This window comes from Ursus maritimus, unplaced genomic scaffold (assembly GCF_017311325.1).
Source record: "Ursus maritimus isolate PB19 unplaced genomic scaffold, ASM1731132v1 scaffold_3, whole genome shotgun sequence".
Taxonomy (NCBI): domain Eukaryota; kingdom Metazoa; phylum Chordata; class Mammalia; order Carnivora; family Ursidae; genus Ursus; species Ursus maritimus.
This window is the reverse complement of record NW_024425563.1, coordinates 6,967,049-6,993,624: the sequence shown is the minus strand read 5'-3', so window position 1 is coordinate 6,993,624 and position 26,576 is coordinate 6,967,049. Positions and strand designations below refer to the sequence as shown.

The window sequence follows — 26,576 nt, the reverse complement described above, 5'->3', positions numbered from 1 at the left end:
CGGTGGCTTCGAGGAGGGGCAGGGGGCGCCCACCGGACCCGCACGCAGCACGAGGGGTATCAGGTGGGGCCCGGGTGTTGAGCGGCGACTGGCAGCCATGGCGGAGTCGGCGCCTGCTCGGGTAAGGGTGCTCCCGGCCGGATCGCGGGCGCATTCGGGATGGCGGAGCTCCTGGCCGGGGCGGGGCTCCTGTGGGGCTAGGGGTCCCGGGGCTCCCCGGGCTGCTCTTAGCGAACACCGTTTTCCTCACACGACCCCAGGGCTCTGCCTTCCCCCTCTTGGGCTCCTTCCTCGTCGGGCGGGAGCCCCAGCGACACACACTGTTGCCAAGAAAGTTCTCCGAGGCTTGTTTTGTGTTTTTTGTTTTATTTGTATTTTGTTTTTTGTTTTTTTGAGATAGAGCGGAGAGAGAGCGCGAGAGCAGAGCGCGCCTGAGCTGGGGAGGGAGCAGAGGAGAGATTTTCTTTTTTCTTCAGAGGGGAGAGAGAGAGGCGCGAGCCGGGGCGGGGGAGGGGCGGTGAAGGAGATTTTTTTTTTTTTTTTAAAGAGCGCGAGCAGGGGGCGGAGGGGCAGAGGGAGAGAGATTTTTTTTTTTTTTTAAGAGCGCGAACGGTGGGGGAGAGGGAGCAAGAATCTTTTTTTTTTTTTTTTTAAGAGCCTGCGGGGTGGTAGGGGAGAGGGAGAGAGAATCTTTTCTTTTTGAGAGAGCTGGGGAGGGGTGTGGGTTGGGGAGGGGGCAGGAGGAGGAGAGAGAAAATCTAAGCAGGCTCCATGCCTATCAGGGACCTGAATTGGGGCTCAGCTCATGACCCTGAGATCATGACCTGAGCCAGCATCAGGAGTCAGTGGCTTAACTGACTGAGTCATCTAGGAGCTGGAAAATGTAAAGGATATCGAGGTAAAGGAAAATTATCCCAAATGTAAAGTCGAAAATGTAAGAAAGATTATGGTGATTCATGGAAATGGTAAATCTGAACAAATACTGACTGAATAAGACAGTAATAATCTTTTGTGAAGTTAAAAACAAAGGCAAATTAAAATACGGCAGCATTGGTGTAAAAGTTAGAAAGAGATCAGAAATTCATTTGTTCAAAGGTCTTACAAATATGCTTCCGTAAAATCTAGATACTTGCTAAAAGACTAGAAATTGGCTGTAAAGCTTACAGTTAGAAGGGGAAATAGAATAAGAAAAAAAATAACCTAAAGAAGGCAAGAAAGACAAGCACAAAAAGGCAAAAATCAATAAAAATAGATCAACAATTACAATAAATGTAAATGGACTAAATGTTCTAGTTAAAAAGCAAGAAGTTGTACTATATGGTTTTGTAAGAGATACAACTAAAAGACAAATGGTTGAACATAAAAGAGTATGAGGGCACCTGGTGGTTCAGTCATTAAGCGTCTGCCTCTCGGCTCAGGCGTGATCCTGGCATTCCGGGATGGAGTCCCACATCCGGCTCCTCCGCTATGGGCCTGCTCTTCCTTTCCTCTCCCCTGCTTGTGTTCCCTCTCTTGCTGGCTGTCTCTCTCTCTGTCAAATAAATGAATAAAATCTTTAAAAAAATAAATAAAACAGTAATGAAACATATCAGACTAATATAATCAAAAGAAAATTGGTTCAACTGTATTAATATTGATAGAGATTGAAGGCCACTACTACTTTTGTAATGGTAAGACTCAATTTATCACTGATATGACATTTCTAATATTTTGCATGTAATTATGTAGCCTCAAAATATGTAAATAAACTGACAGAACTACCAGGAAAACTAGCATAAGACTGTAACAATTCCTTTCTACTCAAGAAAAAATTAAGGTGTAGTGCATCCAATAGAAGTTTCTGAGATTATGGAGATATTCTGCTTTGCACTGTTCAATATAGTCACTAGAAATATATGGCTGTTAAGCACTTGGAATGTAGGTAGTGTGGCTGAGAAACTGAATTTTTAATTCAGTTTTAATTAAGTTAGATTTAAATAGCCATATGTTTCTAGTGGCTTTTAGACAGCACAGATAGACATTTTTTAATCCATGTATCTGTTAATACATAATATCAGTGTAGCATACTCCTCAATTTATTGAGTTTGCTTTGTTGCACTTTGCAGATACTGTGTTTTGTTTTTAACAAATTGAAGGTTTTGCAAGCCCTGTGTCAGGTCTCAGCTGCCCTTGTCCAACAGCATTTGCTCATTTTGTGTCTTTGTGTCCCAATTTGGTAATTCTCAGCATTATATTTTAAACTTTTCATTATTATTATATTTGCTATGGTGTTCTGTGACCAGTAATTATGTTTGCTAAAAACTCAGATGATGGTTAGCCTTTTTTTCTTTTTTCCAATAAAGTATTTTTAATTATGGTATGTACATTTTTTTGGATATAATGCTATTGTTCACTTAATAAAACTACAGTATAGTGTAAATTTATATGCACTGGGAAACAAAAAAATTCATTTTCATGCTTTATTATGATATTGCCTTATTGTGGTGTTCTGGAACCAAATTTGCAATGTTTCCAAGGTATGCCTGTATAGAGAGATTAATGAAGAAAATGAAGAGAGCAAAGGAGCCCCATTAGAAATGAAAGTGTGTTCTGAGCAGTTGACTTGGTAGGCTGGGACCTTAGGTTGGGCTGTGGAACAGAATATCTCCACATGCTTTCTCTGTGTGGCTGGGATTCTTGTGTTTTCACAGAGCCTGCCTGCCAGTGAGTGATCTGTTCCACTTTGACACGGAGTGGAGTAGAGACAAACTGTTCCTGACAAACCCTTCATGAATTGCAGACTGATAGCAAAGTAGATGCTGTCTTAAGCCTCTAAATACTGGGATTGTTTGTTGTGTAGTAATTAGTGGTTGGAACAAGTACCTAGGAATATATAAAATATTGAAAATATTTAAAAATACCTTAAAAAAAGGAGGGTAGACTGTGTATGGATACATTTATCTATGGATTGGATGCAGACAAAATCTCTAAAGATATTTTGTGAGACTGTGTTTTTTTTTTTAGATTTTATTTATTTATTTTGATAAAGCACAAGCAGGGCGGCAGGGTAGAGGGAGAGGAGAAGCAGGCTCCCCAAGCAGGGAACCTGATGTGGGCCTCCATCCCAGGACCCCAGGACCATGACCTGAGCCAAAGGCAGAGCCATACCCAGGTGCCTCGTGAGACCTTTCAAGTGTATAAAGAATATCAACATCCAGTATAGTCAAGATAATCCTCTAAAACAAGGGAGGGTGGACTTGTTTTACCAAATATCAATAATTATTTTTAAAAGCTATGGTGGTTAAAACTGTAATATGTAAAGGCAATATGAAAAATACCCTACAGAGCAAGACTAGAGATCCCCAGATGCAGATTGCCATGTATGAAAATTTGATTCACTTACAGAGATAGCATTACAAATCTTTGGGTAAATTGATGGATTTTTCACCATGTCATATGTAGATCTATTGAGTTCCCATATGAAATTTAGCCCTGTACCATACACAAATACCAATTCTAGTTGAGTTACTCAAATGTGAAAACAAAACCATGAAGTGTTAAAAAGACAGTATTGTGGGATATCGATATTTTTTCACCTGACCCAGAGATTCAAATCATAAAAGAATTCTGATGAAACTCAACTACAATAATTTTTAAGGATTTTATTTATTTATTTGACAGCGAGAGAGCACAAGCAGGGGAACAGCAGAGGGAGAGGGAGAAGCAGGCTCCGCTGAGCGGGGAGCCTGATGTGCTCAGTCCCAGGACCCTGAGATCATGACCTGAGCCAAAGGCAGATCTTAACCATCTGAGCCACCCAGGCGCCCCTACATTAATTTTTAATAAAAATAATTAAGTGAATTTTTAAGATGATGCATAAGAGAAAATGTTTGCAACACGTATAGCATGGATAAAGATTAGTATCCAGAATTGTCAGAAATTCTGAGATAGAAAGGAAGTCACATAACCCAAAAGATAAACGGATAAAAGATTCTGAGCTGGTAAGTTTACTGAAGGAATTTGAATGGCCAATATATACTTAAAAGATGCTTACCCTTGTTAGTAATCAAGGAAAATGTAGATGGAAACCACGATGACATATTTCAGACCTCCATGAGGGACAAAATTTTAGTCTGACGGTAGCAAGTATTGACATAGTTAGAAACATCGGAATACTTAGGTACTTCTGACAGGCGTGAAATTTGTACAACTACTTTAGAAAACATTTGGCATTATTTACTGAAGTTCAAGTTGTGTATATATTCTGTTAGCCTACAATTCCTTCCTAGGACTATACCCTCAGGAAACTTACCCATGTCTGCTAGGAGCCATGTACAGTCCTGTTCGTTGTAGCACTATTTGTATCATTATTAAGATGGGGACACATCAGTAGTGGAATGGAAAGTAAATTGTGATAGTGTCGCTGGAATATTATGCAGAAGTGGAAATTAATTACAACCATCTGCAGCAGCAGGATATTCTCAGGAGTTGTGGAAGAAGGATTCCATTTATATAAAAGTCCTAAGATAGAAAAACTAAAATAACCCATATTGTTCTGGGGAAAAAAAGCATTTGGTGAAAATGTGAAAAAGATTGCTAGTGAAAAATCAAATTCAGGATAGTAGTTACTTTGGGGAGTTGTACAGAGATTTCAGAGGTGATATTTGTATAACTGAGTGGTAGTTAATGAATATTTGTTGCTACCTGGTACATCTTATGTATTGTGTAAGTTTTCTTTTTTAACTATTCAATATTATAAAATCATGGTATCTCAGAAGTGACCTTAAATATTGTCTAGTCACCTTAGATACCACTTTAGAATGTTATTTATTTAGTTTTTCACTCCAGCAGATTGAAGGTTTCTTAGCAACAGGGACCGTGTCTTAATGGTGACAGGTTTCAGACCATAGTGGCAGGCCCATTGTATGATACTTGATCTGACAGTATGATAGAATATCCGAGCAGGACTGCCCCAGAAAATTCAGAAGTATGGCAGTGTAAGTGTACTTTTATATTCTTTATTGCCATCAGAATACTCTTAAACATGGACTTTGTAAAAAAATACATGTTTATTGAAGAAGTCAAACAAGCAATAGTTTACAAGGAAAGATTAAAATATCTCTTTCTCATCTCCTGAGGTAAGTCAAGGTGTTAACAGTTTAGTTTGGTGAATATCTTTCTAGACCTTTGTGGGCTGAAACAAACATGCACTCATGTATTTTCTTCTCTTCTTTAGGAAAATGGGATCATAGTAAATACATTTCCCTAAAAGTTAGATTTTTAATCAGCATGATATGATGAGAACTCTTCAAACCATACATACAGGTCTAACTATTATTTTTAAAGGTACTAGTGTCATTTTTGGTTGTGCCATAATTATTTAACTATTCCTTTATGAATAGACCCTGAGATTATTTCCAAACTTTGAATTTTTAAAGAATGTTACCAGTAATCATCTGTGTATGGGTGTTAGTAAGTAATACCATTTGTTTTTATAAGATAGAGTCCCGGAAGTGGGATTGCTAGGTGAAAGGGTTTTTAGTGACTTTTATGAGATTTCCCTCCATAAAGTTTAGTATTTTTCATTCCTTCCAGGAATGTTAATGAAAAGATGCCAGTTTTTATATCCTAGTCACCTCTGAATGTAGTTTCGTATCCCTGTTTTTCAAGTGTGTCAGCCTGGTGGGTGAAAAGTGGTTTCCCTTGGTTGTATTTGCACTCCTAAGTGCTTCTTTGACCACCTGCATTTCTGCTCTCATAATTACTGAGAGTTTGCAGTTTTATTTGGGATTATTTTTTCTTTCCATTTTATACTTTGTTTAGAAATGTCCTCTCTCTGTTTGTTTTTACCCTTTGTTTATGGCATCGCTTCATGGCAGCTAACATTTTTCTATCTTGATACTCTCAGTCGTGCTTACTAAGATAATTTACATAGAGTAAAATTCACTTTTCAGGCATATGGTTGAGTGAGCTTTGATAAATGTGCAGCCACCATCATAATACCAAAATATAGAATATTTCCATCATCCCAGAAAGTGTTCTTTTGCATTACTCTCCTTCCCCACCCCCAGCCCTGGCAACCACTGATTTTTTTTTTTTTTTAAGATTTTATTTATTCGTTTGAGAGAGACAGAGCACAAATGGGGAGAGGAGAAGAAGACTCCCAGCCAAGATTGGGAGCCCGACATGAGGGCTCGATCCAGGACGCTGGGATAATGACCTGAGCTGAAGACAGCGCTTAACCATCTGAGCCCCACCTGGGTGCCCTACTGATGTTTTCTGTCCCTACAGTTTTGTCTTTCCTGAATGTCATGTAAATGCAAATAGAATAGGTCGCATTTTGTGTCTGGTTTCTTTAACATAGCATAATGATTTTGAGATCCATGTTGTTAGGTGTATCAATAATTTGTTCCCTCTCTTACTGCTAATGTATGCTTGATACATTAATTATTAATATATTAATAATGTAACAGTATTGTATGGTGTACACCCTAAGGCTGCTGTAACGAGTATTGCAGATTGAGGGGCTTACACCAGAAGTGTACTGTCTTACAGTTCTAGAGGCTGGAAGTGTGAAATCAAGGTGTCCGCAGACTTGATGCCTTCTGTGGGCCCTACAGAGAAATCTGTTCCAGACTTCTCTCATAGCTTCTGGTGGCCCCATGCATTTTCTGGGTGGCTCAAATGGTTAAGCATCTGACCAGAATTCTTGGTCAGAATTTGAGCCTTTGCCTCCATTGTCACATTGTCTTCTCCCTGTGTGTGTTCACATCGTCTTCCCTAAGTGCACTTCTGTGTCTGTCCAGATCTCTCCCCTATTTTATAAGGACACCAAATCATATTTGATTAGAGCCCATATGATGACCTCATTTAACTTGATTACCTCTGTAAAGATTCTTCTCCAGATCAGATCACATTCTGAAGTACCGTTGGGACTTCAACATACCTTTTGGGAAATAAAATTCAACCCATAACATATGGATGAACCGTGATTTGTTTATTGATTGCCAGTCGATGGACATTTGAATTGTTTCCATCTCAACAGATAGTTTAAAACAGAAGCAGCTTGATTTAACACCTCTCTTCTGCCTTTCGCTTAGTGCTTAGATCCTGACCTACCTTCTGTGCCAAGCAAGCAACAAAATGCTGGGTCAGCAGAAGGCTAATGAGGCTTGAAAAAGCTAGAGATGAGCGACTGAAAGTGAAAAGCAGAACATGGGATGAAAGGAGCTTGTCCAACAATCTGATGTTCTTGTTTGGTTTCATTTGTATTTATCTTTTACATTAAACTTTTATTCAAATCCTTTTGTGGGGGATAGTTAAACTTTATTTATTTATTTTTTTAAAGATTTTATTTATTTATTCGACAGAGATAGAGACAGCCAGCGAGAGAGGGAACACAAGCAGGGGAGTGGGAGAGGAAGAAGCAGGCTCACAGCGGAAGAGCCTGATGTGGGCTCGATCCATACGCATCGGGATCACGCCCTGAGCTCGAAGGCAGACGCCTCTGCTGTGCACCCAGGCGCCCTGGGGCGTAGTTAAACTTTAAATCACGTGTTTCAATAATGAACTGACTGGAGTTGAGTCACTGAGAGTGTCAGCCAAGACTTACGTGTTCGCTTTCTGTGCCATCTGGGTTCATTTGTCCGTTCTCCAGACACTTTCTCCGAGGCTTGTTTTGTGTTTTTTGTTTTATTTGTATTTTGTTTTTTGTTTTTTTGAGAGATAGAGCGAGAGAGAGAGCGCGAGAGCGAGCGCGCGCACGAGCTGGGGGAGGGGCAGAGGGAGAGATTTTTCTTTTTTCTTCAGAGGGGAGAGAGAGAGAGCGCGAGCCGGGGGCGGGGGGAGGGGCGGTGAAGGAGATTTTTTTTTTTTTTTTAAAGAGCGCGAGCAGGGGGCGGAGGGGCAGAGGGAGAGAGATTTTTTTTTTTTTTTAAGAGCGCGAACGGTGGGGGAGAGGGAGCAAGAATCTTTTTTTTTTTTTTTTTTTTTTAAGAGCCTGCGGGGGGTGGTAGGGGGAGAGGGAGAGAGAATCTTTTCTTTTTTGAGAGAGCTGGGGGAGGGGTGTGGGTTGGGGGAGTGGGGCAGAGGAGGAGAGAGAAAATCTTAAGCAGGCTCCATGCCTATCAGGGACCTGGAATTGGGGCTCCAGCTCATGACCCTGAGATCATGACCTGAGCCAGCATCAGGAGTCAGTGGCTTAACTGACTGAGTCATCTAGGAGCTGGAAAATGTAAAGGATATACGAGGTAAAAGGAAAATTATCCCAAATGTAAAGTCTGAAAATGTAAGAAAAGTATGGTGATTCATGGAAATGGGTAAATCTGAACAAATACTGACTGAATAAGACAGTAATAATCTTTTGTGAAGTTAAAAACAAAGGCAAATTAAAATACGTGGCAGCATTGGTGTAAAAGTTAGAAAGAGATCAGAATTCATTTGTTCAAAGGTCTTACAAATATGCTTCCTGTAACATCTAGGATACTTGCTAAAAGACTAGAAATTGGCTGTAAAGCTTACAAGTTAGAAGGGGAAATAGAATAAGAAAAAAAAAATAACCTAAAAGAAGGCAAGAAAGACAAGCACAAAAAAGGCAAAAAATCAATAAAAATAGATCAACAATTACAATAAATGTAAATGGACTAAATGTTCTAGTTAAAAAGCAAGAAGTTGTCACTATATGGTTTGTAAGAGATACAACTAAAAGACAAATGGTTGAACATAAAAGAGTATGAGGGGCACCTGGGTGGTTCAGTCATTAAGCGTCTGCCTTCGGCTCAGGGCGTGATCCTGGCATTCCGGGATGGAGTCCCACATCCGGCTCCTCCGCTATGGGCCTGCTTCTTCCTTTCCCACTCCCCCTGCTTGTGTTCCCTCTCTTGCTGGCTGTCTCTCTCTCTGTCAAATAAATGAATAAAATCTTTAAAAAAATAAATAAAACAGTATGAAAACATATCAGACTAATATAATCAAAAGAAAATTGGTTCAACTGTATTAATATTGATAGAGATTGAAGGCCACTACTACTTTTGTAATGGTAAGACTCAATTTATCAGCTTGATATGACATTTCTAATATTTTGCATGTAATTATGTAGCCTCAAAATATGTAAAATAAACTGACAGAACTACCAGGAAAACTAGCATAGAAGACTGTAACAATTCCTTTCTACCAAGCAGAAAAAAAATTAAGGTGTAGTGCATCCAATAGAAGTTTCTGAGATTATGGAGATATTCTGCTTTGCACTGTTCAATATAGTCACTAGAAATATATGGCTGTTAAGCACTTGGAATGTAGGTAGTGTGGCTGAGAAACTGAATTTTTAATTCAGTTTTAATTAAGTTAGATTTAAATAGCCATATGTTTCTAGTGGCTTTTAGACAGCACAGATATACATTTTTTTAATCCATGTATCTGTTAATACATAATATCAGTGTATAGGCATACCTCAATTTATTGAGCTTTGCTTTGTTGCACTTTGCAGATACTGTGTTTTGTTTTTTAACAAATTGAAGGTTTTTGGCAACCCTGTGTCAGGTCTCTCAGCTGCCCTTGTCCAACAGCATTTGCTCATTTTGTGTCTTTGTGTCCCAATTTGGTAATTCTCACAATATTTTAAACTTTTTCATTATTATTATATTTGCTATGGTGTTCTGTGACCAGTAATTATGTTTGCTAAAAACTCAGATGATGGTTAGCCTTTTTTTTTCTTTTTTCCAATAAAGTATTTTTTAATTATGGTATGTACATTTTTTTGGATATAATGCTATTGTTCACTTAATAAAACTACAGTATAGTGTAAATTTATATGCACTGGGAAACAAAAAAAATTCATTTTACATGCTTTATTATGATACTTGCCTTATTGTGGTGTTCTGGAACCAAATTTGCAATGTTTCCAAGGTATGCCTGTATAGAGAGATTAATGAAGAAAAAATGAAGAGAGCAAAGGAGCCCCATTAGAAATGAAAGTGTGTTCTGGCAGTTGACTGTAGGCTGGGACCTTAGGTTGGGCTGTGGAACAGAATATCTCCACATGCTTTCTCTGTGTGGCTTGGGATTCTTCAGGTGTTTTCACAGAGCCTGCCTGCCAGTGAGTGATCTGTTCCACTTGACACGGAGTGGAGTAGAGACAAACTGTTCCTGACAAACCCTTCTTGAATTGCAGATTCATGAGCAAAGTAGATGCTGTCTTAAGCCTCTAAATACTGGGATTGTTTGTTGTGTAGTAATTAGTGGTTGGAACAAGTACCTAGGGAATATGTTAAAATATTGAAAGATATTTAAAAATACCTTAAAAAAGGAGTGGCAGACTGTGTATGGATACATTTATCTATGGATTGGATGCAGACAAAATCTCTAAAGATATTTTTGTGAGACTGTTTTTTTTTTTTTAGATTTTATTTATTTATTTGACGGAAAGCACAAGCAGGGGGAATGGCAGGCAGAGGGAGAGGGAGAAGCAGGCTCCCCGCAGAGCAGGGGGAACCTGATGTGGGCCTCCATCCCAGGACCCCAGGACCATGACCTGAGCCAAAGGCAGAGCCACCCAGGTGCCCGTGAGACCTTTCAAGTGTATAAAGAATATCAACATCCAGTATAGTCAAGATAATCCTCTAAAACAAGGAGGTAGGACTTGTTTTACCAAATATCAATAATTATTTTTTAAAAAGCTATGGTGGTTAAAACTGTAATATTGGGAAGGCAATATGAAAAATACCCTACAGAGCAAGACTAGAGATCCCAGATGCAGATTGCCATGTATGAAAATTTGATTCACTACAGAGATAGCATTACAAATCTTTGGGTAAATTGATGGATTTTTCACCATGTAATATTAGATCTATTGAGTTCCCATATGAAAATTTAGCCCTGTACCATACACAAATACCAATTCTAGTTGAGTTACTCAAATGTGAAAACAAAACCATGAAGTGTTTAAAAGACAGTATTGTGGGATATCGATATTTTTTTTCACCTGACCCAGAAGTTCAAATCATAAAAGAATTCTGATGAAACTCAACTACAATAATTTTTTTAAGGATTTTATTTATTTATTTGACAGCGAGAGAGCACAAGCAGGGGGAACAGCAGAGGGAGAGGGAGAAGCAGGCTCCCCGCTGAGCGGGGAGCCTGATGTGGGGCTCAGTCCCAGGACCCTGAGATCATGACCTGAGCCAAAGGCAGATGCTTAACCATCTGAGCCACCCAGGCGCCCCTACATTAATTTTTTAATAAAAAAATAATTAAGTGAATTTTTAAGATGATGCATAAAGAGAAAATGTTTGCAACACGTATAGCATGGATAAAGATTAGTATCCAGAATTGTCAGAAATTCTGAGATAGAAAGGAAGTCACATAACCCAAAAGATAAACGGATAAAAGACTTGAGCTGGTAAGTTTACTGAAGGAATTTGAATGGCCAATATATACTTAAAAGATGCTTACCCTTGTTAGTAATCAAGGAAAATGTAGATGGAAACCACGATGACATATTTCAGACCTCCATGAGGGACAAAATTTTAGTCTGACGGTAGCAAGTATTGACATAGTTGAGAAACATCCGGAATACTTAGGTACTTCTGACAGGCGTGAAATTTGTACAACTACTTTAGAAAACATTTGGCATTATTTACTGAAGTTCAAGTTGTGTATATATTCTGTTAGCCTACAATTCCTTCCTAGGACTATACCCTCAGGAAACTTACCCATGTCTGCTAGGAGCCATGTACAGTCCTGTTCGTTGTAGCACTATTTGTAATTACAAAGATGGGGACACATCAGTAGTGGAATGGAAAAGTAAATTGTGATAGTGTCACAGCGGAATATTATGCAGAAGTGGAAATTAATTACAACCATCTGCAGCAGCAGGATATTCTCAGGAGTTGTGGAAGAAGGATTCCATTTATATAAAGTCCTAAGATAGGCAAAACTAAAATAACCCATATTGTTCTGGGGAAAAAAAGCATTTGGTGAAAATGTGAAAAAGATTGCTAGTGAAAAATCAAATTCAGGATAGTAGTTACTTTAGGGAGTTGTACAGAGGATTTCAGAGGTGATATTTGTATAACTGAGTGGTAGTTAATGAAGATTTGTTGCCGTTACCTGGTACATCTTATGTATTGTGTAAGTTTTCTTTTTTTTAACTATTCAATATTAAAAAATCATGGTATCTCAGAAGTGACCTTAAATATTGTCTAGTCCACCTTAGATACCACTTTAGAATGTTATTTATTTAGTTTTTCACTCCAGCAGATTGAAGGTTTCTTAGCAACAGGGACCGTGTCTTAATGGTGACAGGTTTCAGACCATAGTGGCAGGCCCATTGTATGATACTTGATCTGACAGTATGATAGAATATCCGAGCAGGACTGCCCCAGAAAATTCAGAAGTATGGGCAGTGTAAGTGTACTTTTTATATTTCTTATTGCCATCAGGAATACTCTTAAACATGGACTTTATGTAAAAAAAAATACATGTTTATTGAAGAAGTCAAACAAGCAATAGTTTACAAGGAAAGATTAAAATATCTCTTTCTCATCTCCCTGAGGTAAGTCATGTTAACAGTTTAGTTTGGTGAATATCTTTCTAGACCTTTTTGTGGGCTGAAACAAACATGCACTCATGTATTTTCTCTTCTTTAGGAAAATGGGATCATAGTAAATACATTTCCCTAAAAGTTAGATTTTTAATCAGCATGATATGATGAGAACTCTTCCAAACCATACATACAGGTCTAACTCATTATTTTTAAAGGTACTATAGTGTCATTTTTGGTTGTGCCATAATTTATTTAACTATTCCTTTATGAATAGACCCTGAGATTATTTCCAAACTTTGAATTTTTAAAGAATGTTACCAGTAATCATCTGTGTATGGGTGTTAGTAAGTAATACCATTTGTTTTTTATAAGATAGAGTCCCGGAAGTGGGATTGCTAGGTGAAAGGGTTTTTAGTGACTTTTATGAGATTTCCCTCCATAAAGTTTGTAGTATTTTTCATTCCTTCCAGGAATGTTAATGAAAGTGCCAGTTTTATATCCTAGTCACCTCTGAATGTAGTTTCGTATCCCTGTTTTTCAAGTGTGTCAGCCTGGTGGGTGAAAAGTGGTTTCCCTTGGTTGTATTTGCACTCCTAAGTGCTTCTTGACCACCTGCATTTCTGCTCTCATAATTACTGAGAGTTTGCAGTTTTATTTGGGATTATTTTTTTTCTTTCCATTTTATACTTTGTTTAGAAATGTCCTCTCCCTGTTTGTTTTTACCCTTTGTTTATGGCATCGTTCATGGCAGCTAACATTTTTTTCTATCTTGATACTCTCAGTCGTGCTTACTAAGATAATTTACATAGAGTAAAATTCACTTTTCAGGCATATGGTTGAGTGAGCTTTGATAAATGTGCAGCCACCATCATAATACCAAAATATAGAATATTTCCATCATCCCAGAAAGTGTTCTTTTGCATTCACTCTCCTTCCCCCACCCCCAGCCCCTGGCAACCACTGATTTTTTTTTTTTTTTAAGATTTTATTTATTCGTTTGAGAGAGAGAGACAGAGCACAAATGGGGAGAGGCAGAAGAAGACTCCCAGCCAAGTTGGGAGCCCGACATGGGGCTCGATCCCAGGACGCTGGGATAATGACCTGAGCTGAAGACAGACGCTTAACCATCTGAGCCACCTGGGTGCCCCTACTGATCTGTTTTCTGTCCCTACAGTTTTGTCTTTCCTGAATGTCATGTAAATGCAATAGAATAGGTCGCATTTTGTGTCTGGTTTCTTTAACATAGCATAATGATTTTGAGATCCATGTTGTTAGGTGTATCAATAATTTGTTCCCTTCTTACTGCTAATGTATGCTTGATACATTAATTATTAATATATTAATAATGTAACAGTATTGTATGGTGTACACCCTAAGGCTGCTGTAACGAAGTATTGCAGATTGAGGGGCTTACACACCAGAAGTGTACTGTCTTACAGTTCTAGAGGCTGGAAGTGTGAAATCAAGGTGTCCGCAGACTTGATGCCTTCTGTGGGCCACGACAGAGAATCTGTTCCAGACTTCTCTCATAGCTTCTGGTGGCCCCATGCATTTTCTGGGTGGCTCAAATGGTTAAGCATCTGACCAGAATTCTTGGTCAGAATTCTGACCTTTGCCTCCATTGTCACATAGTTGTCTTCTCCCTGTGTGTGTTCACATCGTCTTCCCTAAGTGCACTTCTGTGTCTGTCCAGATCTCTCCCCTATTTTATAAGGACACCAAATCATATTTGATTAGAGCCCATATGATGACCTCATTTAACTTGATTACCTCTGTAAAGATTCTTCTCTCCAGATCAGATCACATTCTGAAGTACCGGGGGTTGGGACTTCAACATACCTTTTTGGGGAAATAAAATTCAACCCATAACATATGGATGAACCGTGATTTGTTTATTGATTCGCCAGTCGATGGACATTTGAATTGTTTCCATCTCAACAGATAGTTTAAAACAGAAGAAGCAGCTTGATTTAACACCTCTCTTCTGCCTTTCGCTTAGTGCTTAGATCCTGACCCACCTTCCTGTGCCAAGCAAGCAACAAAATGCTGGGCCGCAGAAAGGCTAATGAGGCTTGAAAAAGCTAGAGATGAGCGACTGAAAGTGAAAAGCAGAACATGGGATGAAAGGAGCTTGTCCAACAATCTGATGTTCTGTTTTGTTTCATTTGTATTTATCTTTTACATTAAACTTTTATTCAAATCCTTTTTGGGGGGATAGTTAAACTTTATTTATTTATTTATTTTTTTTAAAGATTTTATTTATTTATTCGACAGAGATAGAGACAGCCAGCGAGAGAGGGAACACAAGCAGGGGGAGTGGGAGAGGAAGAAGCAGGCTCACAGCGGAAGAGCCTGATGTGGGGCTCGATCCCATAACGCCGGGATCACGCCCTGAGCCGAAGGCAGACGCCCAACTGCTGTGCCACCCAGGCGCCCCTGGGGGGATAGTTAAACTTTAAATCCACGTGTTTCAATAATGAACTGACTGAGTTGAGTCACTGGAGTAGGTCATGGCCAAGCTTACGTGTTCGTTTCTGTGCCATCTGGGTTCATTTTGTCCCGTTTCTCCAGACACTAAGTCCTGGCCCCAGCAGTTCTTTCACAGCTCTTTCCTCTCAGTGTCTTGGTCTCAGTGTCCTTGTGGATAGAGAAGCAGCCTTGAAGAAAGTGTATGCCATATAAAAGAACCAGAAGCTTTGGGGGTTGAGGACTGAAATGAACATGCAGTGAGTGATACATGGGGGTCAAAGGGAGCTGTGGGGAGACTCCCCACATGTTGACGTTAGTAATGTTGAGCTTCAGCTGTAGTGATTTTCCTCCTCAGGGACAGATCATAAAAATGAACCGTGTAAGGAAAATATCAGTAGGCTTCATCAAATCATGTCCGTAATCATTTATAAAGGATTTAGTTGGTGTTATTCACTCTACTAGCTGCTTGGGTGCAGAGGTAAATGAGTTGAGCCCTATAGGGCCTGCTGAGGAATTGTGTCTTTGTTTGTCTTGGAGAATATGCCAGGTGTGAAGTGCAGGTAATAAGACATTATGTACAATATGATTTCAACTTTGTGGAAAAACCTACTAAGTTAAAAGATTAAAAAAAGCTTAGAGAAATACACCAGAATTCTAATAGCTTTTTTCATAATGGTGGTATTTCACATAACTTTTTCTTTCTACTTTTTAGTATTTTCTTATCATACTGTACGTGTGTGTAATTTGCAGTATCAGAATATAAAAGAGTCTGCTTTAAAAAAAAAGTAGAAACTAGGTAATTCTAAGCACTCTTGGACCCACTGGACCCATAGTTTTCTTTACCTGATGTTTGGAAGCGACACCGACTGACCCTGTGTCTGATTCTTCATTCAGCACAGGAGGAAACGCCGCTCCACACCTTTGACTTCTTCCACACCGCCCCCACAAGCGACAGAGAAAAGCTCTTACTTGCAGACCACAGAGCTCTCGCTGTGGACCGTGGTGGCTGCCATTCAAGCCGTGGAGAAGAAGATGGAGTCCCAGGCCGCCCGGCTGCAGAGCCTGGAGGGGCGGACGGGGACGGCCGAGAAGAAGCTGGCTGACTGCGAGAAGACGGCCGTGGAGTTCGGGAACCAGCTGGAGGGCAAGTGGGCCATGCTGGGGACCCTGCTGCAGGAGTACGGGCTGCTCCAGAGGCGGCTGGAGAACATGGAGAACCTGCTGAGAAACAGCAACTTCTGGGTCCTGCGGCTGCCCCCGGGTAGCAGTGGAGAGGTCCCTAAGGTAGTCCCCTTGGGAATTGAAGGTTAGCCTAGGGCGCCTGGTGGCTCAGTCAGTTAAGCGTCTGCCTTCAGCTTGGGTCATGATCCCGGAGTCTTGGCATCGAGTCCTAGTTTGGGCTCCCTTCTCAGCAGGGAGTCTGCTTCTCCCTCTGCCCTTCACTCTGCTTGTGTTCTCTCTTGCTCACTCTCTCTCAAATAAATAAATAAAAATCTTAAAAGAAAATGTCACCTGTGAGCAACCTCTTTAAAACAAACAAACAAAAGACCCTAAATGGGGAGCCCTCCCCTTTATTATTTAAGATTCTGAGTTGCTGGCTTTTCTTTCATGACTATGACGGGAGACACTCATTGTACGACATTTGTGATTTCAGGTGTCCAGGTCACTTGAAAATGATGGAGTCTGTTTCTCAGAGCAGGAATGGGAAAATCTGGAGGACTGGCAGAAGGAGCTCTATAGAAATGTGATGAAGAGCAACTATGAGACTTTGGTCTCTCTGAGTAAGTAACACTTTTCTCTGGAGAATTCTCTTTCAGACATCTTTACATCCCTGGCCGAGTAGCTTGTGACTCAGACTACACCTGTGATTCTAGTTGGCTTTGGGTCCTCTGTTGGTCTCGGCTGGGTTGAGAAATGGGAGTCTCCAAAAAAAAAAAAGGAGAGAGAGGAAGAGAGAGGGAAACAAAACGTAAGAGATTCTTAACGATAGAGAACACAGGATTGATGGAGGGAGGTGGGCAGGGGGATGGGCTAGATGTGTGATGGGCGTTAAGGAGGGCACTTGCGTTGAGCACGGGTTAGTTATATGTAAGTGATGAATCACTAAATTCTGAAAAAATATTACACTATATGTTAACTAACTAGAATTTAAATAAAAATTTGAAAAATAAGAAAAAAGAAATGGGAGTCTTTAGGTCCTCAATTCATGAAGACTTTTGGAAAGGTCTTGGTGTTGTATATTATTACTTTTCTGTGGTCACATAGTTCTTGATAATATTTACTAGTAGAAAAGATGTCATCATTATAGTGTAATGTGTATTGTAGTGTAATGTGACCAGGGTTCCTCATACTGTTTTTAATACTTAAAACTGTTTGACAGGAAATCCTTTGTTACCTGAGATGAGGCAGGCAGCACAAGTTAACCAAAAAATTTTTCTTGGCCTTGGCTGGAATTACATTCAGTCCCTGTGAGCTCAGTGTCTATTTTGTGTTAATTAGAAGTGCTGCTTAATAGATGTACATCTTTATATATAAAATATTAGCTGTTAGATTTTGGTAGACAGAATCTTTTTTTTTTTTTAATATTTTATTCATTTATCGGAGAGAGAGATTGAGCATGGGGAGGAACAGAGGGAGAGGGACAGACAGACTGCATGGAGCCTGTCGTGGGGCTCAACCCTACAACCCTGAGACCATGACCTGAGCCAGAACCAGGTGTCGGGCACTCAACCGACTGAGCTACCCAGGGACCTCTGACAAAATCTTTTAACACTGAGGTCCATGGAGGAGTGTCAAAAAGGCCAGTGTGACTGGAGCAGAGAAGGAAATAGCAGAGGGGAGTCTGTGACGTGGGCCGAGTTCTGTGCTCTGCTAGTGGCTTTTTCTTAGTCTGTCCCAGCTGGGGATAATGGTGCCCCCTCACCTCACAGTGTGTCAACGTGGGTGAAATGAGATACGCTGAAAGGAAGCGGCACTTGAGACCATGTACGAGTGAGGGCGGGGTGGTGCGGAAAAGGGAGTGGGCTGGGGAGCCTGACTGCCGGAGCCACGGTGACTAATGAAGGAGCGTCGGAGGCAGCCGCTGACTGAGGAGATGTTTTGAATTGGCTCTCATTTCCCAGTTGTCCCAAGCTGCCACTGGCGGGAAAGTGGGAAGAACAGTAGTCTTTTAATCTTTTGAACTTTTAATATGAACCCCATGACATTGGTCACCTTGCTCATTGGCAACTGACCAGTGCGCAGTGTGCTTTTACTATCTCCTGGGCTCACACTGTGCCTATTCCAACCCAGAGGTCCTTGGCCAGCCAGAAGGAGAAGCGGAATTGGGTGCAGGGATGCTGGGTGACTTGGAGGAGGAAGGTCCTGGTGATGTCCACCCAGGTGAGTGGATCCAGAATATTCCATCCCTCTCTCCACTCCCTGCAGCCTATAATGAGCTTCCCCACTGCTAAACTGCCAAACACTGATTATCAGCAACCTTATCTGGTATTATTTATTTTAGATTTCTTTATGGTTTTTGTAAGTTCACCTACATATATGCATCTTCATTTATTACCACCAGGGAGTCCTTAAGTGTTGTGACCATATCCTACTTCATGTCTACGCTACTGTACAGAATAGAGTAGCTCTAGTGAAAACCTGCTGGAGATTGAGGTTGGTCAGATCTTAGGAGTGAAGCTGTCTGGGTGAGAGGCAGGCAGAGCATTTATAAGCCAGGTATTTGGGGGGAATGTGCAGGAAGACTGGGGCTGGATACATGAATATTTAAGCATTAGGTTTAAGGGTGGTTGGTGTTTTTTGTTTTTTAATCGTTCACATTTATTATTTTTAAACTCTTAAATTAGTATAGTTATAGTATATTTTGCCATTTTTTACAGGAATTGAATACACATTTATGGACAGCCTTAGAGAACTATCATTTATAACATCGTTCTAGAAAAATAATCTGTTCAGATTTCTCTACCTGAAAATGGGTTTAGTTTTTCAGGTCTTAGAACCCAGTGTCCTTCTCCAAATTGCCTACTGCCCTTATCCTGGGGTGCTTTGATTTGAGCTCTTCTGAAATTCACAGGTGTTTGTTTAGCTCTGAAGAAACCGACAGTGCCAGAATGTGATCTTTTTTGTTGGTCTTTCTCTCGGCAGCAGAAGGGGTTATGATCAAGCAGGAGATACAGTATGCTCAGGAAGGCTCTGCGGATCTTCCTGGAGAGTTCTCTGGCATTGCTGAAGAGCAGGCTTTCCTGAGCCCAGAACATGCTGAACTCTGGGATGGTCAGGGTGGTTCTGTCTTCTTGGATTCAGGCCCCGGGGACACTCACCTGGAGGATCCCATTGAGGGCAGTAGAGACCCTAGCAGTGGCAGAACTCTGAGCTGCCTGCCAAAGCAGAAACCTAGTAGGCAGGTGCATCTGGGTCAGGAGTGCGGGCAGGGTCTAAAGCTGAAAAGGGACGCTTCTGGCCCCTATGAATGTTCCGAGTGTGAGATCAGCTTCCACTATAAACAGCAGCTAGCTACACATCTGCAGACCCACTCAGGGTGGGGGACTTACACATCGTCGGAGCCAGAGGAGAGCCTTAGACCCAGGCCGCAACTTAAGCCCCAGTCCAAGAGGGCAAAGCTGCATCAGTGTGATGTGTGCATGAGGAGCTTCAGCTGCAGGGTGAGCCTGGTGACCCACCAGCGCTGCCACTTGCAGGAGGGGCCCAGTGCTGGCCACTGTGTCCAGGAGAGGTTCTCGCCCAACAGCCTGGTTGCCCTGCCTGGCCACATCCCTTGGAGGAAAAGCCGGAGTTCCCTCATCTGCGGTTACTGTGGCAAGAGCTTCAGCCATCCGTCTGATCTGGTGCGGCACCAGCGCATCCACACGGGCGAACGGCCCTACAGCTGCTCCGAGTGTGAGAAGAGCTTTGTCCAGAAGCAGCACCTTCTGCAGCACCAGAAGATCCACCAGCGGGAGCGGGGCGGGCTGGCCCTGGAGCCCGGGAGGCCCAATGGCCTGCTTTAAGAGTGCCAGCCCCTTATCCGTCCGGGGGGGGCAGAAGGGGCTGGCATTGGTCCCCCCGAAGAGACACTGTGCAGTCAGGGACTGACTGCTTCCTGAGGAGAGTCACTTTGATTTGCCTTCCCTTGGCTAAGACCAGGCCCAGCCCAGAGGCTGTCCTTTGAACTGTGGAAGCGGAGGAGTCCGGGGCCACTCCTCTCTCTGCTGTCTCTACCCTGCTGTGGAGCTTGTTGTCTCTGGCACCTTCAGGTCTTCAGTTTTCCCATCGGGGCTGATATTCGTGGGCTGGGGTTGGCTCTCTGACCCTGCAGGGACTGGTGGCTGGTTCCAGGTCCTGTCCCAGCATTTCAGGTCTCCCCGTGAGGTTGGGTCAGGTCAGTGGAGCAAGCAGGTATGTGGAAGAGCTCTGGGACGCATAACCCTCTCTTTCCTCTTCTTTTGTAGTCTCTTTGTTAAAAATAAGTAGAAGAAATAATTTAAATGACTGCTTACCCTGTTCTGAGGAAACTTTTTTGGAATTAGATTTTAGTTGATTTAAAAAAATACAGTCTGACACTTGTTTTTTTTAATTTCCAGCATTGTAGAAGTTGTTCCTAACATGGGGACTGGGCCTACCCTCTACGAGGGATTTGTTTATGGGGCTCTTTTAGCCCATCCACGCTTAGTTAGGTCAGATATCGGGGGCAGAGTGCTGAGCTCCTTGTGGTGGTCCTTGTTCATATGGGGCTAACTGAAACCAGAGGAGCAAGAGGAGGAGAGTGGTAGGGAAGACCCCAAAACCCCTGCTGAGAATGAAGAGTCCTGTGACAGAGCCAAGAACGTGCTGCTGCTGCTCGGGAATCCAGGTTTCTCACCATCATCCTCTTCCCCTTCCGACGTGGTCCTCGCTGGGTTCTGCTGCCGCCCAGGGTAGAAGACTGCTGCGTTACTTCGGTTGTCTGACTTGTTCCAGTGGGTATTGGAGTTCGTTCTTAATACACCAGTTGTTTCTTGAGATTGTGTAGATTACACATTTTCCAAATTAGTTCTGGGATTGACTGTTCCAGAGGTGATGGAGAAAAAGCACAAAAATGCTTGTTTCTCAGGAGTGTTGAATGCCTGCCCCACTGTTGTTTGGGGAGATGGGAGTGGGCTTCTGGGTCCGATGTGAATGTCCCCTTTGATGATTTACAGTTGCCTAGAATAAAACTTGGTACTAGCAAAAATAAAAACAAAACTCATGTTGGATATTTTTCTCCCTTTGTCAAGAATACCAAGGTGGAGGAGGTGGCAGACGTGGAGCAGTGACAGAGGCCTGAAGTCCCAGTCTGACCTGCATTTTTACTTAAATTTAGGACAGATGAGCAGAGGGCATGTATGAGAGTATTCTTGGGACCCTGTGTGTGGTGGTCGAGGGCTGCAGACAGTCTGGGTGTTGGTTGTTGGAGATGGTAGGAAGGTAGGGCAGGTAAGCTATGGTATGCGCCGGGGACTACTGGGTAGCACTTACGGATATTGGCTTAGAGAAATGTATAATGCTGAGTGGGAAATGTAAGAGATTGAATGAGATATCTATGTCAATACTATTTATGTACATTAAAAATGTACATACACAAAACAAAACATTTGGCAAGAACACGTAGAAACCCAAAGTTAAACCTTAAAGGCATTACAGTTGCCTGTGGGAGCGGCGAGTGGGATATAGGAATAAAAAGGAATAAATAAAATAAATAGATAAAAGTAAACTTGGGTCCTTGTAGTATGGGATTGTCTTGGTGGAGCAACTGAGCATGGAGGGAAATTGTAGGGCAGGCACAGTGCTCAGCTGAGGTGTTCAGCTTCACTAGATGTAGGACAACCTAAGGAGCTACTCTCCTAAATTCCTTCTCTATTCTCCTCGCCTCAAACTTTTGCTCATAGATTCCCCTATACCTCATCCTTGATTATTTTGATGTCCCAATTGAGTGGTATGTATGTATATATGTATTATATATTTAGAGAGCATGAGTGGGAGGGGGAGAGCACGAGGAAGAGGGAGAAGGAATCTCAAGCAGACACCGTGCCAGGCGTGGAGCCTGATGCAGGACTCATCTCATTTGACCTGAGCCAAAACCAAGAGCCAGATGCCCAGCCGGCTGAGCTACGCAGGTGCCCCCCAACTGAGTGTTTTAATGTGACCAGTCTTTGTTTTGCATTGTGGGGAGAAAAACAAAGTACAGGATAGGATTCTGGTTCTCTGGCAATGTTGTTTTCCTTGAGGCAGGAGAATAAGTGCATTAGGCAGTTGGACCACAGTAATGGCTAATATTTACTGAGCGTTCAATGTGTGAGGCACTCCTTTTAAAATGGATTTATTCCTCACATAACCCTATGTGGTGGGTATGATTATACTCCATTTTACACACGAGATGTGGGAAGCATTCTGAGAGGCGAAGTAGCAGGTGGTGGTGGCTGGGAATCCAGGCCATCTTGCCTTAGATCCTGTACACTTGACCATGGGTGCTGTTGCTTCTGGTTGACCACACTCAGGCACTTCGGGTCCAGGCTGGATTTTGAGTCCTTGTTACCCAAAGTGTGGACCGTGAGCCAGCAGTATCGGCATATCTTGGGAGCTTGGTGGAAATGCAGACTCAGACCCACTGAATCAGAATCTGGAGATGTGTTTTAAAGATTTTACTCAAGTGAGAGGGAGATGAGTATGGGGGAGAAGCAGAGGAAGAAGCAGACTCCCTGCCGAGCAGGGAGCCCAACATGGGGCTCAATCCCTGGACCCTGGGACCATGACCTGAGCTGAAGGCAGATGCTTAACCACCTGAGCCACCCAGGTGCCTCAGAATCTGGAGATTTTAACAAGATCTCCAGATTAGTCTCTCTACACAGAAATACCTTCTTGAGAGAGAAAAAAATATCAACCTCCTTCCTGCTTTAACTGTCCATCAAAAGCCAGCTCTGCTAGGTGCTGAGAAGGAAACAGGAAGTGGAGCTATCTGAAGGATAGAGATGATCAAGTTAGGTTAAATCAACACGAGGAAGAATTAAATGCCAAACATTAGTGACTCCAATCTGTGTATCTTCCTGTTCCTACAGGTAGGGTCCTGATCATTACGCACCTAAACTCTCCAATAACCCAACTGCTCTCCTACCCTTAACCACATCCTTTTTGCTACGAGTTAATGTCCTGTCCCACGAATTGGGACATGGGCTCTCCTCCAAGACTTATAAGGATGTGACTGGCTACTGGTAAAGAGCAAGCTTTTTAGTATAGAACTTACACTTTGACAGACCTAACCTGCTCCGAATTTTTTCACATTTCACTGTCTGTGCTGCTGCCACGTCGGGCTTGCTGCCATTTAGTGAATAAGCCATGCTTTCCGTTTTCCAGGAATTCCCTTCTCTGTGAACCAAATTCTATTTTAAACTCAGTTTATAAGCCCCCTTCTTTTTTTTTTTTTTAAGATTTTATTTATTTATGTGACAGAGAGACAGCCAGCGAGAGAGGGAACACAGCAGGGGGAGTGGGAGAGGAAGAAGCAGACTACCAGTGGAGGAGCCTGATGTGGGACTCGATCCCGGAACGCCAGGATCACGCCCTGAGCCGAAGGCAGACACTTAAGGACTGCGCTACCCAGGTGCCCCTATAAGCCCCCTTCTATGAAAGCTTCCCTCATTTGTCTTTTTTATTCAACAAATACATATCAAACACCTGATACCTAGGCACTGTTTTAAACACTTGGGATACATAAGTGTACAAAACAGGTCTTTGCCCTAGTTGAATTTATATTCTATCAAAATCTGTCTCCTCCCTGTGCTGCACATTTGCATAACCCTTTCCCAGACTAGTGCAAGATTCCATTGTTTGTGCACTCATAAGCGAGTAGCCCCCACGTGCAAGGCCTGCAAGGGGCGTACACAGTTAAGTGCGAGATCTTGCTCTTGGGTTTACAGGCTGTTAAGGGAATCTAAAACAATTAGAAAATTACATGTCCCAAGTGAGGCTATAGGTCTGAATTCAGAGAACAATTATATTTAGTTGCGAGGTGTTGGGGAAGACTGAGAGGTGACTTTCGAACTGGACCTTTAAGGTTGGGAAGAAGGACATTGTAGTTGGAGCAACAAGAGCAAGAGGGCATTAAATCCTTTGATTTGGCTGGAGGATAGGATGTGAGAAGGGGAGTAGTGGGAGATGTGGTTGGAAAGATAGGTTGGGATCGGGTTAAGGAGTTTGGATTTTATTGAGTTAGTAATGGAGAGCTGAGAGTGAGCAAAAGGGTGACCTGATTCTAGCTGTGATTTGGGAATAAACCTAATGAGAGTTCTATCATGTTTTTGTTTTTGGTTGGGGTGGGGGATGTTAGGGGGTTTCTGACACCAACAAGAGCCAACGAGGACTTGACTGGGTGCAGCTGCAGCGGGGAAGAGAACCACAGACAATGATGGATGGACAAGACCGTCAAGGCAGGATCCACAGGATGTCATGCTTTTTGAACAGGGACCAGACTCCACAGCTCTGCACACTGGGGCTTTGCACATTGATGCTCACCACATTTGTTGAATGAACATGTATAATGGCTATTCACAGAATAGGGGGCTCAGTATTGTCTGAACTAGGGAAAGCTCCATGGAGGAAAGGGGACTTGGTTTTACTTCTGGTCTTCTCTGCTAATGCTTACTTTCCTAATGCTTTATAACTCTGGGTAGGTCCGCTTTCTAATCTAAATTACATGCCTGGAAATTGGGGGGGGGGGGTGTTCTAGGCATTCTTTCTCCAAGCTCCCCTTATGTCTTCGCTGAGAACGTGCTTGGTGGGGACACTAGCACCTGAGTATCTTGACCCCTCTTGAGTGACCCTAGGTGGTGTTTTTTGGCCCTCAACTTCTGAGGATACCACCTTCTGCAGGAGAGGCTTGGTGATGGGCTGTTTCAGTGACCTGCACCTTGGAGTCACCCCTGTTCCTCCAGGGTCTGCACCTCCACTTGGGAAATCCAGTGTCAGCTCACCGAGAGGTTATTCAGGCTCAGGAGATCTTATCCAAAAAAGAGCAAACACAGGAAACTTAATAATTAAGGATGTAGGTAATTCGAGCTATACCAGGCTGGTCTGCTCAGCAAACCACGTCATGGTGTAAAGGTTTTGTGCTTTTTGTTTAAAATATTTATAAGATCAGAGTATGGGAATGGGAGGCAGCTGTAGGAACGTGATAAACAGTGTTTCTCACAGTGTGATCACCATGCCAGTAGAATCAGCACCACCTGGGAACTAGTTAGAAATGCAAATTCTGGCCACCGCCACCCCCTCCAGCCGCAGACCCGGACACTGATACAGGTGCCCTACAGTCTGTTGTAACAAGCACACCAGGGGTGCATGATGCACACTGAAGTCTGAGTACTGCTGACTTAAAAAAACTTTCTAAAAATCAAAGACACCTATCAAAAAGTAGAGCACTACTCCCTGAACAGTTTGTTAAATACTAATGTTTTCTTCCTCTCCAATCCATTTTCCAGACTCTTTGCACTGGGCATTAAATCTTACAAGCTCACAACTTACCAGTATTTTATAATCCTTAATACTTTAGTCTGATCGACCCCCCTGAGATCCTAAGGATGCCCCTAATGCTTTCAGCACACATTTGTAAGTTATTCGGTTGGGTTATTTCAACAAAGATCTCCACAAGAATGATGCTATATATTGATTGTATTTCTTAAAGTAAACTTCCCAAGCTTGCCCTCATGTCTAGGGGTGCACCTTACTTGGAGAAGGTATCAGTTTCTTTATTATATGTCAGTTGACCATGCTTTTGCTTGGATCAGATAGATGGGCAAATAATTTTCTCCCCTTCCTCCAAAAGGAGAAAATACTAAAAAAAGAAAAACTGCAGAATAATTTCTCCAGAAGTTTATAGGCTCTAGGCTCTAAGACTAGGTATGAACGTGAAATTCAGGAAAGATAGAATATAAAACTTAAACTGCATATAGCATGTTTTACTTTATAATCAGTGGTTAACTCTGGTTTTCCAAAGTAAGGCTCGTGGGTTACAGATGAGGAAGATGGGTCCCAGCTTGAGTGGTTTATTCGAGATGTGTCAGGGTCTGAATTAAGTGTTGAATTTACTCTTGCTGCACTCTCAGCCTGGAGCCAAAGCTACAGAAGATCCCCGCCTGGTGGGTGATGTGCAAGTGGAGACTGGGTGTGGCATAGAAGGCTCCAAAGGGCTCGGAGAAGCATCCCTGAGCAGTGTCTGCTGGGGAAGTAAGTCCCCGGGGAAAGGAGGAGGAGACCCAGGATTCCCAAAGGGGATTTGGGGAAGGGAGAGAGAGGTTTTGTTTTGTTTTTTTGTTTTTAATGAAATAATTTTTTCCTGAGGTCTGTTCTGGGAAACTAGTTTTATTTATTTTTTAAAGATTTTATTTATTTGAGAGAGAGTGAGCGAGGGAGAGCACAAGCAGGGAGGAGACAGAGAAGCAGGCTCCCTGTTGAGCAGGGAGTCCCACGTGGGGCTTGATGCCAGGACCCTGAGATCATGACGGAAGGCAGCGCTTAACCGACTGAGCCACCCAGGCGCCCCAACAGTAGTTTTTAAACCTGTGTCTGTCCCACCCTACCCCAC

At 42.2% G+C, this 26,576-nt stretch overlaps 1 protein-coding gene across 1 annotated transcript; it reads left to right on the top strand.

Moving 5' to 3' along the window:
• The first annotated feature begins 7 nt into the window (after nucleotides 1-7).
• ZNF212 (zinc finger protein 212) lies at nucleotides 8-21,219 on the top strand. The gene is made up of 5 exons (XM_040643840.1): nucleotides 8-121; nucleotides 15,884-16,273; nucleotides 16,644-16,770; nucleotides 18,281-18,370; nucleotides 19,133-21,219. Exons 1-5 carry the CDS (start codon nucleotides 98-100, stop codon nucleotides 19,993-19,995), a joined length of 1,494 nt encoding a protein of 497 aa, XP_040499774.1. The 5' UTR covers nucleotides 8-97; the 3' UTR covers nucleotides 19,996-21,219.
• The last annotated feature ends 5,357 nt before the right edge of the window (nucleotides 21,220-26,576 follow it).

What these genes read in the sequence shown, in the direction of transcription:
- ZNF212 (XM_040643840.1), top strand. Translation starts at nt 98, where the DNA reads ATGGCGGAGTCGGCGCCTGCTCGG. An exon ending in GCAGTGGAGAGGTCCCTAAG is followed by an intron (nt 16,274 to 16,643) that starts GTAGTCCCCTTG and finishes TTGTGATTTCAG; the next exon opens with GTGTCCAGGTCACTTGAAAA. An exon ending in TGAGACTTTGGTCTCTCTGA is followed by an intron (nt 16,771 to 18,280) that starts GTAAGTAACACT and finishes ATTCCAACCCAG; the next exon opens with AGGTCCTTGGCCAGCCAGAA.